This window comes from Carcharhinus amblyrhynchos, chromosome 4 (genome assembly GCF_965287045.1).
Source record: "Carcharhinus amblyrhynchos chromosome 4, sCarAmb.v2.hapA, whole genome shotgun sequence".
Classification (NCBI taxonomy): domain Eukaryota; kingdom Metazoa; phylum Chordata; class Chondrichthyes; order Carcharhiniformes; family Carcharhinidae; genus Carcharhinus; species Carcharhinus amblyrhynchos.
In genome coordinates, this window is record NC_137327.1 from 42,992,301 (window position 1) to 43,010,224 (window position 17,924).

General features: G+C 43.2%; 1 protein-coding gene across 6 annotated transcripts in view; it reads left to right on the forward strand.

Annotated features, from left to right (window-relative positions):
• The window catches only part of dus2 (dihydrouridine synthase 2), a 107,795-nt gene that overhangs the window by 53,481 nt on the left and 36,390 nt on the right, over window positions 1-17,924 (forward strand). For all 6 annotated transcript variants that reach the window (XM_080187030.1, XM_080187033.1, XM_080187028.1 and 3 more), the window contains 3 exons: window positions 5,877-5,942; window positions 9,380-9,450; window positions 14,015-14,101. In XM_080187030.1, coding sequence (XP_080043156.1) covers window positions 5,877-5,942; window positions 9,380-9,450; window positions 14,015-14,101 — 224 coding nt within the window. The remainder of the gene's footprint in view (window positions 1-5,876; window positions 5,943-9,379; window positions 9,451-14,014; window positions 14,102-17,924) is intronic.

The following is a 17,924-nucleotide window of genomic DNA, read 5'->3' on the forward strand; positions in this document are numbered from 1 at the left end:
ACGGTGTCCTCATACATCAGTCGCTGAAAGTAAGTGCGCAGGTACAGCAGGCAGTAAAGAAGGCAAATGGTATGTTGGCCTTCGTAACAAGAGGATTTGAGTATAGGGAGAAGGATATTTTGCTACAGTTGTAGAGGACGTTGACATTGATTTGATTTGATTTATTGTCACCTGTATTAGTATACAGTGAAAAGTATTGTTTCTTGCGCATTATACAGACAAAGCATACCGCTCATAGAGAAGGAAAGGAGAGAGTGCGGAATGTAATGTTACAGTCATAGCAGCGGTCTCCAAACTCCGACCCAGATGCAGGACAGATGTGGTCGGTGGGGCCGTAGTTTGGAGACCCCTGGTGTAGAGAAAGGTCAACTTAATATAAGTTTGGTCCATTCAAAAGTCTGATGGCAGCAGGGAAGAAGCTGCTCTTGAATCAGTTAGTTTTTGACCTCAGACTTTTGTATCTTTTTCCTGATGGAAGGTGGAAGAGAATATGTCTGAGGTGCGAGGGGTCCTTGATTATGCTGGCTGCTTTTGCAAGGCAGCAGGAAGTGTAGACGGAGTCAGTGGATGGAAGGCTGTGTGACAGACTGGGCTTCATTCATAACCCTTTGTCATTTCTTGTGGTCTTAAACAGACCAGGAGCCATACCAAGCTGTGATTCGATCAGAAAGAATGCTTCCTATGGCACATCTGTAAAAGTTGATGAGAGTCAGCCCAAATGCCAAACTTCCTTAGTCTTCTGAGAAAGTAGAGGCATTGGCGGATTTTCTTAACTAGAGCACTGGCATGGAGGGACCAGGACAGCTTGTTGGTTATCTGGACATCTAGAAACTTGAAGCCCTCGACCATTTCCACTTCATTCCTGTTGATGTAGCTAGGGGTGTGTCCTCCATTCTGCTTCCTGAAGTCAGTGACTATCTCCTTTGTTTTGTTGACATTGAAGGAGAGATTATTGTCGTTGACCAGTTTACCAGATTTTCGATCTCTCCCTTTCCTGTACTCCATCTTATCATTGTTTGAGATCTGACCCACTATGGTGGCATCATCAACTAACTTGAAACATAAACCAGGACATCTGCAACGTCCCAGCATGCATCATTGGTCATACACCTGACTTCTAATGATCTGGAGACCAGAGGATTTGGTCCAACATATTGTGCTATCTCTTCTCTCCGATCATTATTTCCTAAAGACAGTGGTCTGGACTTTGAGGTCAGCAGCAAAGCACTGCCACTTACCTCAAAGATAACTGTCCACAAAGGTTTAGCCATTTCTGTGGCATGGATTTCCCTTCTCCAACAGCAGTTTAAGTCTGAAAGTCAGTGAAGGGGATGTCTTGCTTGCAGCAGCAGTAATGTCAGTCAGTAGGTAAGCAGCCAATCACACTGAAGTATTCTCACAGACAGGAAACCAGGAACTTAGAAGTACTTAATTTCATTCACTTTTAATTTTTCAACAGCAAAATAATTGATGGGTTGGATTAAGATAGGAAGTGCGCAAACTGATAAAAGAAAACAAAAATTCTTTCTAAAATGTGCAATTTTTTTATGATTAATGGGAGAAATTTGATATTCCACAAATATAAAATTAGCTTTTCAGGGCTGAGGATGTTTAACAGTAATTATGAAGTCAATACCCCAGTTACACCTCATCCATGAAGGTGTAACACTTTTAAACGTTTTTACACTGAGATTAACAGTGTAAGAGTGGAAAGTCTCATTAATTGCATGTAGTCCATGTGTACTTGAAAAGCACACCAGTGAAGCATAGATTCACTGACAGCAACATCTGGATTTCTGTGTTATCCTGTGCCTGTGCGGATTCCTGAAGTTGATGTGATGATGATGAACGCTGTTACTTTCATCGCTTTTAAAAGTAAATGCTCTTTTCTCTGATTCATGTTAGCCTGTGTATTTTCAATAGTCCAGATAACAATTAATATGACATTAGAAATCTTCCATGGCCACTATTTGCATACCAGTTGCTGTTTAAAATTATGGATGGAATTTTACAGCACGTCTGCCTGAGGTTCGTAAGATCCCACCCAGAGCCAACAGAGAATGCCGATCTCCGTGCTGGTAAAATTCCGGCCATTGTCTTTCATTTCTCATTGGCTGTTTTCAGGTGTTATTCCTGAATGTTGTGGTAAAAATGATTAAATTTATTATTAATACAGTCTGTGGGATGAAAGCTTTTTAGTTCTTTCATGGTATTTGGCATTGCTAGCAAGACCAGCATTTGTTGCCTACCCCTAGTTGCCCTTTACCTGAATGGTTGCCACTTCAGAGGGCAGTGGTTGCAGGTCTGGAGTCACTTGTAGGCCAAACCAGGTAAGGGTGGCCGATTTCCTTCCGTAAAGGCACCAAATAGGCTTTTAATACAATTGATAGTTTCAATGTCACTGTTACTGAGATGAGCGTTATATTTCTACATTTATTAACAGAATTCAAATTCCACCAGCTGCCATGGTGGGATTTGAACCCATGTCTGCAAAGCATTAATCTGGGCCACTGAATTACTAGTCGAGCAACATTGCTGCTATGCCAGCATCTCTCCAAAGTATGTACTCTAGTATATGTTTTCTGTAGGTTCGAGACTCTGCGAAAGATACAATAGAATTGTAACTCAGAATTATCAAGTGATAAATGTGAGCACTATTTATTGACCTGTATAAACATAACCAGCACTGGCATTTGATAGCAATTCAGCCCCAGTGTGTGCCGAGCAAAACTGAGCTCTCCGTGAAAACAAATAAATCAATCAAAATGAAAATAGTCATTTCTCCCATACCATCTGCTTTGTGAGTTCCATGGTTTTTTTTAAACATTTAATATGTACCTTGTAGCGGATCTGACTTGACAAGGTGCTGGGTGTGAGGGGGCTGTGGATTTGCGGAGGAAGCTCCAGTTTTGCTGTTCTTTGATTTGACTTGGGGCTTGGAGCTGTGAGCGTTTTGAAGGGCTGGGTGACTCAGGTCTGTGTGATTCACTTTGGTGGAGAAGCAGCCTCTGGAACCTCATCATTGTTGCATTGTGTGTGGGATTAATTTATCCCTAGGTTTATGCGGTCCTGAAACAAGATTTTTAGCTGCTTGCTTTGAAGTTTACACAGAAAGCTTATAGCTGTCTGGTCATTCTAATCTACAAAACTTTAGTTTGGGAAAGTCCAGAATTAAAATTATATTTTGAAATATATAACTGTACGTAAAGAAATAGGAGACAGAATTGGGCTTGGTAGGCCCTGTTATTTCAGTGCTATGGGTGCCACAAGGATCCAAAATGACATCTGAGAGATGTGCACATTTATGCTACAAATTCTGCATGATGCCATTCTGCTGAGAGCAATTAGTGCCACAGTGATAATGATGGTTGCTGCCATTTTGGAGCTCAGTGCTCCATCCAATGCCCTCTCTTGCCCCCTTTCTACCTCACACAACTAAGCACACGCTAGCTTCTCAGCACTTTCATTCTTCGCTGCCACCCCACCCATCATTCAACAAACAACGTTTTTTTTCTCGCGTTTCACTGCAGTATTTGAACCAGGTGTATTTTGACCACCCCCCCACCCCTCAATCAGCACTGAAGGGATCATCATTTGTTAACTCAGTTTCGGGTTGATTTCTTATGACTTCCCTGCAAGTATTTTCCATAATTCTTTTGGGTTGCAGAGGTTGACAGCGAGTGACGTGACGTGCTGAAGAAGCTTTTGCTTTTACACAAAGCAGTTGTCTCAAACAATGGGTGCAGTTATCGGCATTCCCTTTAGCATACAGCATGACTGGAATATCGAACAGAGAGCACTCCGTGTTGTTGTGCAATGTGAATGTTAGAAATTAATTGTATCTGATGAAAGTACAGGTGCCATGTAAGATCCTGAAGGCACTTGACAGGGCCTGGTATTTTTCTTCTTCCTAAACGTCTATAGGAGCTTTTGTATTCATAATCTGTCTTTATTGCTTTTTCTACTGATGGAAAAGGAACCGTTATGTGGTCGCTGCTGACCTGGTAACCCAGAGACCCCGAGGGACAATCCAAAGAATGTTAACGTGAATTCAAATCCTACTAAACAATTTAATTCCTTTTTAAATTTGGAAATCAAAGCTGGAAAGGCTGTTCTCTATTGTGGAGAATCTAAAATTGGGGGTGGGGGGTGTGTCACTGGTTAAAAATAAGGGGCCGGCCGTTTAAGACAGAGGGTTATGAGTCTTCGGAAATCTCTTCTTCAAACGATGGTGGAAGCAGAAGCTTCAATATTTCTAAGACACAGCTGGGTAGATTCTTGAGAAGCAAGGAGATGAAAGGCTATCAGGGGTGGCAATGCGAAGTTGAGGTTACAATTAGATCAGCCATGATCTTATTGGATAGGGGAGCAGGCTTGAGGGGCTGAGCTGCCTACACCTGCTCCAAATTCGTATGCTCGTAGATACGATAAGCTAGCAGAGTGATTATATTACTTGACTGCTAATTCAGAGGCCTGGACTAATGATCTGAAGGCATGAGTTCAAATCCCACCACAGACAGTTGAAGAATGTAATTTTAATTAAATAAATAAATCTGCCATAAAATGCTATGATCAGTAATAGTTACTGAAACTACTGGTTGTCATTAAAACTGACATGGCTTTGGGAAGGAAATCTGCCATCCTTATCTGGTCTGGCCTGCATGTGACTCCAGATCCACGGCAACGTGGGTGACTCTTAGCTGCTGTCTGAAATTGCCTAGCAAAACTCTTGGTTGTATAGAAACGGATGGCATGCCACCACCTTCTCAAGAGCAGTTAGAGATGGAAAATAAATGGTGGCATAGTGGTTAGCACGGTTGCCTCACAGTTCTGGGGACCCGGGTTCAATTCTCGGCTTGGGTCTCTGTCTCTGCGGAATCTGCACGTTCTCCCTGTTCTGCGTGGGTTTTTTCCGGGTGCTCTGGTTTCCTCCCATTGTCCAAGGTAGGTTGATTGGGCAAGATAAATTGCCTCTTAGGTTAGCCGGATTAGCCATGGGCAAGGTGTGGTGTCATGGGGACAGTGAAGGGGAGAGGGCCTGCCTCTGTTAGAGTGTTGGTGCAGACTTGATGGGCCGAATTGCCTCTTTAGCAGGGTTTCGATGATAAATGCTGACCTTGCTGCAACACCCACATCCCGTGAACGAATAAAAAAAAATTACGTGTGAGTGATGGGTGGTGGGGAGAAATGAACGAGTTTGGAGGCTAGTGATATAGTTGGCAGGACATGGTAGTTGAAGATGCATTCACTGATCTTGAGCATTTGTGAAGTTGCTCAACCTATTGCAGCTCTAAGTCCAGAACCTCACAGCTAGACCTTGGCATTGATGCCATTCAGTGTCTCTTTCCACTGCCTTTTGTCTATTTTTCTGGAGAGCCTCTCGGCCTTTTGCAGATATCAGGCATCTTGCACCTGCTGCACCCAGATCTCCCATGTCGTTTTGAAAACATTGCAGCTTGCCTTCTCTCTCACAATGTGCCGTTCTTCACTGTTTCCAGGTCAAATTCACTTGCTGCGCGACTGCCAGCAACTGCTCCAGCCACAGTGCACTTCCTCATTAGGCAAGGTACGTTAGCTTTTAGCAGTCTCAGCTAGCTTCCAGTGCTGCTAGATAGTTATGATTGTGGGCCCCCTGCTGATGCAGTCAAGCTACAGCAGGGGTTAGCACTGGCTGCATTCAGCAATCGGTAGGGAGCACAAAGCCTGAGTGTGGCTGACATTTCAATGAATTTGCACAAATCAATTGCGCAAGGCTATTCTCACACCCATTGTCAGGAGCTTTTCAAGTCAGTGTCAAAACAGGAGATCAACATTTGATGTAATTTCTGTTCAGAATGTATTTAACTTTTTCCCTGATTTTTGTCCAATCATTTCAGATTCTTTCCACTCTGGTCAAAGGAATCACAAAGCCAGTGACCTGCAAAATTCGAATTTTGCCATCTGTAAGTGTCTGGTCTTTTTCTTCTACCTAAATACCTATAGGAACTTTCGTATTCATAACCTGTCTTTATTGCTTCTGTTACTGATAGAATCATGTTGTAACTACTGGCCTGGTTACTCCGAGGCACTGAGTAACAATCCAGAGAGCATTGATCTGATTTGATTTATCTTGTCATATGTATTAACATACAGTGAAAAGTATTGTTTCTTGCATGCTATACAGACAAAGCATACCATTCATAGAGAAGGAAACTAATGAGTGTAGTGTTATAGTCATAGCTAGGGTGTACAGAAAGATCGACTTAATGCAAGGTAAGTCCATTCAAAAGTCTGACAGCAGCAGGGAAGAAATTGTTCTTGAGTCGGTTGGTACGTGACCTCAGACTTTGTATCTTTTTCCCGAGGGAAGAGAGAATGTCTGGGATGTTGGGGTCCTTAATTATGCTGGCTGCTTTGACAAGGCAGTGGGAAGTGTAGACAGAGTTAATGGACGGGAGGCTGGTTTGTGTGATGGATTGAACTACGTCACAATTTTTTGTAGTTTCTTGCAGTCTTGGGCAGAGCAGGAGCCATATCAAGCTGTGATACAACCAGAAAGAATGCTTTCTGTAGTGCACCTGTAAAAGCTGCTGAAAGTCGTAGCTGACATGCCAAATTTCCTTAGTCTTCTAAGAAAGAAGAGGCATTGATGGGCTTTCTTAACTATAGTGTTGACGTGGGAGGACCAGGACATTTGGTGATCTGGACATCTAAAAACTTGAAGCTTTTGAGCCTTTTGACTTCGTCTCTGTTGATGTAGACAAGGGTTGTTCTCCTTTATGCTGCCTGAAGTCGATGACAATCTCCTTCATTTTGTTGACACCGAGGGAGAGATTATTGTTACTGCACTAGTTCACCAAATTCTCTATCTCATTCCTGTACTCTGTCTCGTCATTGTTTGAGATCCGACCCACTACGGCGGTATCATCAGCAAACTTGAAAATCGAATTGGAGGGGAATTTGGCCACACAGTCATAGGTGCATAAGGAGTAGAGGGCTGAGAACACAGCCTTGTGGGGCACCAGTGTTGAAGAAGTGTTGTTGCCTATTCTTACTGATTGTGGTCTGTGAATTAGGAAGTTCAGGATACAATTGCAGAGGGAGGAGCTGAGGCCTGGGCCACCGAGTTTGGAGATGGGCTGAGCTATAGTCAATAAATAGGAGTCTGACAGAGGTGTCTTTGTTATCCAGGTGTTCCAGGGTTGAGTGCAGGGCCAGGGAAATGAAGTACACTGTTGCGGCGGTAGGCAAACTGTAGTGGATCCAGATAGTCCGGGAGGCTGGAATTGATCTGTGCCATGACTAATCTTCCGAAGCACTTCATAATGATCGAAGTCAGAGCCACTGGATGATAGTCATTGAGGCACACTGCTTGGTTTTTCTTAGGTACCAGGATGATGGTCATCTTCTTGAAGCAGATAGGGACCTCACATTGTTGTAAAGAGAGATTGAAGATGTCTGCGAATGTCCCCGCCAGCTGATCCGCGCAAAATCTGAGTGCTCGTCCGGGTACCCCATCCGGGCCAGTCGCTTTCCATGGATTCAAATCCAACTAAACAATTTAATTATTATTTTTTAAATTTGGAAATCGAAAGCTGGAATCAATAAAATGACCATGAAGCTGTTAGATTTTTCTGAAAGCCCAACTGGTTCATTTAAGTCTTTTTCATAAGGAAACCTGTCACACTTATCTGGTCTGGCCAGAAAGGGTCTCTGGACTCGCATCAACAAACAGCTTTCCGAAATGGCCAAGGAATTAGCTCACCTGGTAGAGCGCTTGCTCTGCATGTGAGAGGTACTGGGATTGATGCCCATAGTCTCCACTTTGATCACTTCTCGGCCTTTGGCTAAGCGAGGATGGCACGGTGGCACACTGGTTAGCACTGCTGCCTCACAGTGCCAGGGACCCGGATTTGATTCCCAGCTTGGGTCACTGCTGTCCAGAGTTTGCACATTCTCCCCATGTTTGCGTGGATTGCCTCTGGGTTTCCTCAACAGTTCAAAGATGTGCGGGCCAGATGGATTGGTTGTGCTAAATTGCCCCTTAGTGTCAGGGGGAACTAGCTAGGGTAAATGCATGGGGCTATGGGATAGAGCCTGGGTGGGATTGTGTTCGATGCCGACTTGATGGGCCGAATGGCCTCCTTCTGCACTGAACGATTGTGTGATCGAGCCCAGGATTAGGTCCAATGCCACTTCTTGTCAGCTTGGAGCTTGTATGTCTGATTGTCGGGGGCATGAATTGGATTTAGTTTACATTTTAATTCGTTTTTCAAGTGAGCAAGGAGATGGATTAAGGGTTTGCTCTGCCCACTCTGCACGTTGGCTTTGTAACTTTAAAAATGGTGTAAAAATTTTTTTTAAAAACCAACAAAACTGCATTGCTTGAGGATGATGGTCCACTCCAACTTCTTCAAATACAAGTGGGAAATAAATATCAACTTTGCTACTAGCATCTACATCCCCAGAATGGAATGGGAAAAAAACTGAAGTTTTCTAAACTAAATTCAAGTCCGGCTTCATATCTCTCAGAAACACCTCAAATGTTTTGAAGTGCAGTGACCTCCTAATGCCAGGGACACACAAATGAATTTAGTTCTATGCTTCCATTTGTCATGCACCATGGGACTCCTTTTTTAAATAAAACTTAGTAAATCCTGTAAAAATAATGAGTTATTTTGGGAAATTCCCAGACTTGTGCCAAGTATTGTATTTGTTCAAAATCCAAAAATCCTGTCACACTTATCTGGTCTGGCCAGACAGCATCTCTGGACACATGTCAACGAACAGCTTTCCGAAATGGCTATTTTGGTTATTCTCCCACCCCCTATCTCCCTCCCTCCCAAGCATTGCTTGGAGGCCTACACCTCCTCAAATTCTATTTCTTTCTGTTGTCTTAACCCTGTAGGAATACAATATCCAATATACCAGTCCAACTTCATTGTTCAAACAATAATTATCTCTCCAAGTTAAACACTGACACCTTCCTTCTGCATTGCCAGAAAGGAAAATAGCAATAATAGCAGCAGTGGATGGCTCTAGGGATCTTTGAATCGGATACTGCTCCCAAGTTTTTCTCCTCTCCTATTTTCGAACCAACTGCTAAAAAGCATTTCTTTTCAATCAGTGAATATTGTTCTTTTATGGGAACAACTTAGGAGTGATCTCACAAAGCTTCAACCTCTCCCACTATAAGGTCACTTGCCTCCGTTATCTCACTAAATGTCAGAAGCAGTTGTTCAGTCCAAAAAAAGCAAGAAGTGATTGTATAAAGTTGTTCTGCTGTTGGATTGACATTTGCAAAGTATGCCAACAGTGGCACTCATTGTTTAAAGTGTTGCTCATCAAGGAAGCTAAAACCTAGCTCACCTTTTGATCTCATGATTTGTTTTAATTGCAGCTGGAAGACACTATTCAGCTTGTAAAACGCATCGAAAGAACTGGAGTTGCAGCTGTGGCGGTGCACGGAAGGTAAAATGAACTCTACAATCTCCTAGTTGCTGGCTTCATCAGAGTGCCCTGAGTTATAGGAGTATTCATGATGTGGATATGCCGGCGTTGGACTGGCGTAAACACAGTAAAAAGTCTGACAACACCAGGTTTTAGTCCAACCTATTTATTTGATGATATACTCACAAGCTTTCGAGGGGACTGCCTCTTCGTCAGGTGAATGGAGAGTTCTGGCCTCAGACAGAGCATATAAAGCACAGACAGTTTAGAGATTACTGATTAAAATGCGAATCCTTACACCTAACCTGCTGTTCAAGACCTGAAGTGGCTGACAATGTGAGTGGAAGGAGCACTGATCACAGTTTAAAGAGATGTGTATTGTCTCCAGACAGTACAGTAAGTGAGGTTTTGCAAACCCAGGCAAGTCACGGGGGTTACAGATAGTGCGACATGAACCCAAGATCCCTGTTGAGACTGTCCTCATGTGTGCGGAACTTGGCTATCAGTCTCTGTTCAGCGACTCTGCGCTGTCGTGTGTCGTGAAGGCTGCCTTGGAGAATGCTTACCCGAAGGTCAGAGGCTGAATGCCCGTGACCACTGAAGTGTTCGCCAACAGGAAGGGAACAGTCTTGCCTGGTGACTGTCGAGCGATGTTCATTCATCCGTTGTCGTAGCGTCTGCATGGTCTCCCCAATGTACCATGCTTCGGGACATCCTTTCTTGCAACGTATCAGGTAGACAATGTTGGCCGAGTTGCAAGAGTATTTACCATGTACCTGGTGGATGGTATTCTCACGTATGATGATGGTATCCGTGTCGATGATCCGGCATGTCTTGCAGAGGTTGCTGTGACAGGGTTGTGTGGTATTGTGGTCACTGTTCTCCTGAAGGCTGGGTAGTTTGCTGCGAACAATGGTCTGTTTGAGGTTGTGTGGTTGTCTGAAAGCAAGAAGTGGGGGTGTGGGGATAGCCCTGGCGAGATGTTCGTCTTCATCAATGATATGTTGAAGACTCCGGAGAAGATGTCGTAGCTTCTCCGCTCCGGGGAAGTACTGGACGACGAAGGGTACTCTGTCCACTGTGTCCTGTGTTTGCCTTCTGAGGAGATCGGTGCGGTTTTTTGCTGTGGCGCATCGGAACTGCCGATCTATGAGTCGAGCACCATATCCTGTTCTTACGAGGGCATCTTTCAGGGTCTGGAGGTGTCTGTCACGATCCTCCTCATCTGAGCAAATCCTGTGTATACGGAGGGCTTGTCCATAGGGAATAGCTTCTTTAACATGTTTAGGGTGGAAACTGGAGAAGTGCTCCTTCCACTCACATTATCAGCCACTTCAGGTCTTGAACAGCAGGTTAGGTGTAAGGATTCGCATTTTAATCAGTAATCTCTAAACTGTCTGTGCTTTATATGCTCTGTCTGAGGCCAGAACTCTCCATTCACCTGACGAAGAGGCAGTCCCCTCGAAAGCTTGTGAGTATATCATCAAATAAATAGGTTGGACTAAAACCTGGTGTTGTCAGACTTTTTACTGTGTTTATAGGAGTATTTACAGAGTGAAGTGGGTAGACAGCATTATAATAAAAACAAAATACTGCCCCATGCTGGAAATCTGGAACAGAAAATGCTGGCAAAACATAACGGGTCTGTCAGCGCCTGCAGGGAGAGAAACAGAGTTAACATTTTGAGTCTGTGTGACTTCTTCAGAGCTAAAGAGAGGGAGAAATGTTTTGAGTAGGTAACATTATCTGGTTCCTGTATGAAAGTTAAGGAGATAGATCACATTATTCTCTCCTCACTTCCAGGCATTTAGCGCACGCCAGACTGAAATTCTGGAGCTTTGAGCCAGATTACCAGTAGGCATGTATGAACAATATCCCACAGTTCAGTGTCATTTTAACTTTACTCCGATCCCATATGGGAAACAGAAAATGGATGAAGCTGGTGTGGGAGGGGTCCCTCTTCTGAGAGTGAGGAAATGGCTGTTCTCAATGCCCAAATATCAGCTAGGTTTACCATCCACTCTAAGCCAGCTGGTTGTGAGTTCAGACTCCACTCCAGGACTTGAGTACATAATTTAGACTGCTCGTTCAGTTAATGCTGAGGGAGTGCTGCATTGTTGAAAGTGTCTTTTGATTCAGACTTTGAGCTAAAGTTGCGTTTTGCTGTTCAACTAGACATTAGGAGAAAGAGCTGTGATTGTTCTTGTCTCTTTCTTGTGAGAAACAGAAGTTTTTATGCTATATGAATTGAATGCTGATTTGAACAGGGTGCATGTGGCTTCAGCTGCGTACTTGGTGTTTTACCTCAATGTTTTCACTAAGCAAACGCCATTCTGCTCCCATTGCTCTTCTTGGTAAAGCATTCCAAATCCCGACAACTGTCTGCATTGAAAAAAGGCTTTAACTTTTCCCTTCATGTTTGACAGTTTTATTCACCTAAGTACCAATTCACAGAAGGATAGAACAAATTGTTTCCCTGCTGCCTGAGCAAGACCTTTCTAATTATGAACCCTTCCTGTCAGGAAGTAGTGATGTACAAGACTGTTCAAAAGTGAAGATCTCTAATTGGAAAAGCTTGCCTATATCAACTGGCTACAGAACTTGCAAATGACAGCATTTAAAGAGAGGGCACTGTTAGCCTGACATAATGTCACCACAAACAAAACAGTGCTTCCTGACCCTTGGTGAGGAATTAAGCAGGCAGTATTGTTGCTATATTGGTGTGCAGACGTAAATCTAATAGCAAGTCAGAGAGCAGGCCCCCACATTTGACCCCTTTGCTTAATGGGTGCTGAAGGGACATTGGTGATACGTGAAGTAAAGTTTATTTACTGTTATCACAAGTAGGCTTACATTAACACTGCAATGAAGTTACTGTGAAGATCCCCTGGTCGCCACACTCTGGCACCTATTTGGGTGCACTGAGGAGAATTTAGCATGGCCAATGCATCTAACCAGCACGTCGTTCGGACTGTAGAAAGAAACCAGAGCATCCAAAGGAAACCCATGCAGAGAATGTGCAGGTTCCGCACTGACAGTGACCTGAGCCAGGAATTGAATCCAGGTCCCTGGAGCTGTGAGGCAGCAGTGCTAACGGCTGTGCCACCGCCGCCCCAGGTAGTTGTGAGGAAGTTGCTCCATTTACCTTTCCACAGCACCATCCCAAAGAGTCAGCACTGGAGTTGGGGCCGGGTTTGAGGCTTTGCCTGACTGGTACCACCCCTTGGCTGCATTGTACTGTAGGTGTCATGTAACAGTTGGTACAGTTCTGAGCCTGGTTCTCTGCTGACTTGGCGTTTTTGAAGATTCTCGGTGGATATTGTGTTAAGTATGCCAATGATTGTAGATCTGAATTGTGGGATTGCAGCCAGTTGGAAGTGCTGGCTTCAGTCACTCTGGCAGGCCTGGTTTCATGGGACTTCATAAAGAACATGATACACTGACTCGGGTACCTCAAAGAAAACATTCAATATTATACTTAGTTCAGGTTATGTTTCTTCCACTAGAGATCTGTTGTGATGGTTTCATTTTGGAATTAACACTTCCAATTGGCACTACTAACTTAACAGATTTCTGATGATAGGAATCGCCTTTAAATTTACCACTATCTTTCCAATTACCAATTGATGTACTGGAAGTGTGGCCCAGTATTCCTTTGTTCAGAAACGCTCTGTAAAAAAAATTCTCTCGCCTTCTCTGCTTTCCCTTCTGGTTGTCATGTTCCTGATCTCCTGACCATTGGAAATAGTCTTTCCCTATTCAGCCCGTCATAAACCCTTTTGAATTTTCTTATTAAGTTCCCTCCTGGCCTTCCGTGCTTCCGTGAAAGCTTTTCTTTTTAAACTTGCTCTCATGATGTGGGCAGTACCGGTGAGGCCAAATTTCAAGATCATTGCTCAGTAATCTGAGGACGCAACGAGCCCTCTTACACCTCTGTCATCTTTATGGTGGTGGTGTTTGGTGATCTACTGGCAATGAAGGAAGGGTGAAATATGGGACTAGTGAAGATTGTGACACAAAGTGAACTTGGAGGTGATGATATTCAAATGATGTACCTTGCGGTGTCTCAGTTAGATATACTTGCCCATCCCTGGTAGACTATCCACAGAAGTACCAATTTAGTCAGTTTAAAATGCAATGCAGAATTTGCAGTTTGCACAGTAGCGAATTATAATATATTCTTTAGTTCCCCTGATGGCTCAATGAGTAAAGCTGCTCCTTGCTCCAACACTGCTCCTTCCATACCAACTGCAACTTCTATTTATATGGAGCCATATCAGAGGTCTCAAAACAGGTTTTACCAAGAGGTAGGTGTTAAGGAGCATTTAAAGAATGATGGAGAGGCAGATAGGTTTAAAGAGGAATGTCCAGAACTTCAGATCTAGGCGCCTGAAGGCACACCATCAATGGTTAAATGGTGAAAATCAGGAATGCACTGGAGGTCAGAAATAGAGGAATGTGGGAGAGAAGTAACAGTCGGGGAATTATGGAAGAAGAACTTAGTGGCTTCAGGTCTCTATCACAGTGAATGGGTGTAAAACACCTTCTGGAACCACAGCAATATTATAATTTGTCTTTTCCACAGGAGAAAAGAGGAAAGGCCACAGCATCCTGTGCACTGCGACGTAATTAAAGCAATCTCTGAAGCTGTATCTATCCCAGTGATAGCAAAGTAAGTCAAATAAAACAATCCTGTTGTACCAAGTTAGACCTACCGACACTGCAGGACTAGTTTTAATTTGCTCAACAGGGGCAATAATTGAATAATTGCATTCCATACCATTAGAAAGGTAAAGTGGGCAGGCATGTAACTTGTGACCACTGCTATCAGAGCTCAAGATCAACGTTTATGGTTCAATTAAATATTTTGGAAATTATTAGCAAACTGTTTTGCAGTTCACTAAAGCATTCATTAGTAAATGTAAAATGGAAACAAGAACATTTTTTTCTGTGCGATCAATGGCAAGGTTGCAGATCTCTGTCCAGCCCTTTCTGCAGTCTGTAATCTGTATTTGGATTAAACAGGCATTCAGCTGGGGCTAACCCCTTCCCCATAGAAAAGATCTGAGTGAATTGGATATTGTGGGGAGAAGTTGCTCCTCTATACAACAACCTCATCCACTGTGCAACTGACAGCAATGGTGCGAACTAAAGGTGATTTGGAAAGCCTGCAGCTTTGGCCGATTTCGGGAACTTGTGTTGCTGGGAGATCCGCGCTAGCACACGTGTCAATAAACCTCATCTATCTCCGATTTAAAGACGGTCTTGTATGTACCAGGTGATTCAGTATTGATTATTTTAGTGTCTGTCTTTTTGGGAAACAGCTCTTTTGCTGCCCTCTGTTCAGATACTATTGTTGTAAGCCAGTAATTTGAACTGGAGAAATTCATTGTTTTACCTTCACACTCTGACATAAGTACTGCAGTTTTATTTAACTCTTTTACTTAACTCCAGAGTACAATTTCCTTTCATCACCTTCAAAAAATAGATTTGAGATATTCTCAGTGTTGGATGATGCCAAGTAGAATTATTTTGGTTTCAAAACTCCATTGAAGGTTCAAGTTGGCACTTAATATTACAACAACTCCCATGATGACATAATTGTTAATACTACGCCAATCAATTTTTTTTTGTAATTCTTTTCCCTTTTTGTTACTCTTTCTTGCTCTTAAACCAATCTTTTCTTCCCTATCATTATTTCTCCTAACTGTATCAATTTTGCTTGTAATTGCTCTCCTCTATCATTTCTCAAAGGCTCAATCCTTAAATCTAAGTTTAAAGTTTATTTATTAGTGTCACAAGCAGGCTTACAGAAACACTGCAATGAAGTTACTGTGAAAATCCCCTAGTCGCCACACTCTGGTGCCTGTTTGGGTACACTGAGGGAGAATTTAGCATGGCCAATGCACCTAACCAACACATCTTTTGGACTCTAACATTTTAATTGTTGATCCCATCATCTGTCAGAGTCCCAAATGCCCTGTTATTGGCCAGTGCTTGACATAGCTTAGTGGGGGAAAAAAGCTTCAGAGTGCAGGAAAAATAACTGACAAATGATACACACCTTGGGATGCACTGCATGTAACATGGTTTAGCACAATTTGTGCATCTTCATAGAATCCCTACAGTGCAGAAAGAGGCTGTTTGACCCTTCGAGTCTGCACAGAATCTACAAAGAGCATCTTACCCAGATGTCTCCCCACCCCCACCCAATCCCTGTAACTCCGCACACTTACCATGGCTAATCCAACTAACCTACACATCTTTGGATGTTAATAAAAATTTAACATGGACGTTTTTGATGGTTATTCCATTTGCCATGGGTTGCACAGACCCTGTTGGAAAATGAGAAAATATCTGAATGGTGTGAACAATTAAACAACCCTCACTCATGTGAAAAACTGTATTTTGAGAACAAAGAAAATTACAGCACAGGAACAGGCCCTTCGGCCCTCCAAGTTTGCACCGACTATGCTGCCCAACTCAACCAAAATCCCCTACCCTTCCGGAGACCATATCCCTCCATTCCCATCCTATTCATGTATTTGTCAAGACGGCCCTTAGAAGTCACTATCGTATCTGCTTCCACTACTTCCCCTGGCAGTGAGTTCCAGGCACCCACCACCCTCTGTCCAAAAAAACCTGCCTTTTCATCTCCTTTAAACCTTGCCCCTTGCACCTTAAATCTATGCCTCCTAGTAATTGACTCATTAGATAACATACGTTTTACTGCATCACAGCTGAATCCTACAACCAGACTCCCGGTTCTCTGGAAGCAAGCCTATTAATAAGAGAGCTTCAATGAGCTTTGGCATTTTATCTTTTATTTCATCTGATGGTTAGTCATTGAATCATATGATGCAGAGGTGGCCATTTGGGCCATCAAGTCTGTATTGACCACTATCCCACCCAAGCCCTATCCCCGTAACCCCATGTATTTACCCTAGCTAGTCCCCCTGACACCAAGAGGCAATCGAGCGTGTTCAATCCATCAATCTTGCACATCTTTGGACTGTGGGAGGAAACCAGAGGACCTGGAGGAAACCCATACAGACACAGAGAGACTCTGCACAGCCAGTAACCCAAGCCAGTAATCAAACCTAGGTCCCTGGCGCTGTGAAGCAGCAGTGCTAACCACAGTCCCGCCATACTGCCTGCAAATGGCAGCCTGAATGAATGAAAGGAGATGGGATTTGTGTTTGGAATTAAAGAAAATCCTTCTTCTGCTGTAACCCTATAAAGAACACACGTTGTGTGGCCCGAGGAATCTGGCATTGCTTAATCTTTGCAATCCATTACATTTACTTTCACTATCACTTTCAAAAAATACAAGGCACCCAACCAGATTATAACACCAGCATTTTGAGCCATTCAAATTACCCATTGAATAGCTGTCAAATAATATCACAGCTGGATCTATTTTTAGCTCACTGAAATCAGTGGATGATTTTTAATTAATCTCAAAGGACTTGTCTTCATTGAAAATGCGTCACCACATGTTTTTACGTAAAGATTTTCAGAAGCTCTATGGCCAACTATATAAAAAATTCTGCTTGGGCATCTAACTCAAGTAGTTCTCACCTAAATTATTTCATGCAGGATTCTCTAATTGCTGCCAGGAAGCTGGAAATGCTGTTTCACACAACTAAGACAATATTTGCCTCTTTGTTATGTACGTGTTCTGGTCGTACAATTTTCTCTGATGTTTTTCCCATCACAGTGATTGCCCTCTCTTGCACTGGGTAAATGGGCTGACAAACAACAATCCTGTCCAAGAGTCACTGTCCTTCTTCTGAATCAGGGGAATGATCAGATATTAAACACACAACCCTATCATCTACAAGTCCTGGTTACAAAGGCTAATATGGTGCCACAGTGAAGTGCTGGGAGCGGTTTTGGTTTTTGATCTCTTATCAAAGAAGATTGGCATTGGAGGTAGTCCAAAGAAGGTTCACTAGGCTGATCCCGGGTACAAAGGGATTTTCTTATGAGGAAAGGTCGAGTAGGTTGGGCCTAGACACATTGGAGTACAGAAGAATGAGAGGCGGCTTTATTGAGACACATAGGGTGGGGTTTTCCTAAAACTTGCCCCAAAACCGGAAAACGCTGCACGAGGTCAACAGACCTTTGCATTGTCAGCTGCCTGCTCACTACGTGTGAGGACTCTGGGTCTGTAGTCATTGGAGTTTAGAAAGATGGGGGGGGTGGATCTTATTGAAACTTATAAGATACTGTGAAGCCTGGATAGATTGGATGTGGAGAGGATATTTCCACGAGTAGGAAAATCTAGAACCAGAGGGCACAACCTCAGGCTAAAGGGATGATCCTTTAAAACAGAGATGAGGAGGAATTTCTTCAGCCAGAGTGGTGAGTGTGTTGAATTCTTTACTGCAGAAGGCTGTGGAGGCCAGATCATTGGGTTTTTTAATCAGAAATAGATTTTTGATTGATAAGGGGATCAGGGGTTGTGGGCTAAGGCAGGAGAATGGGGATGA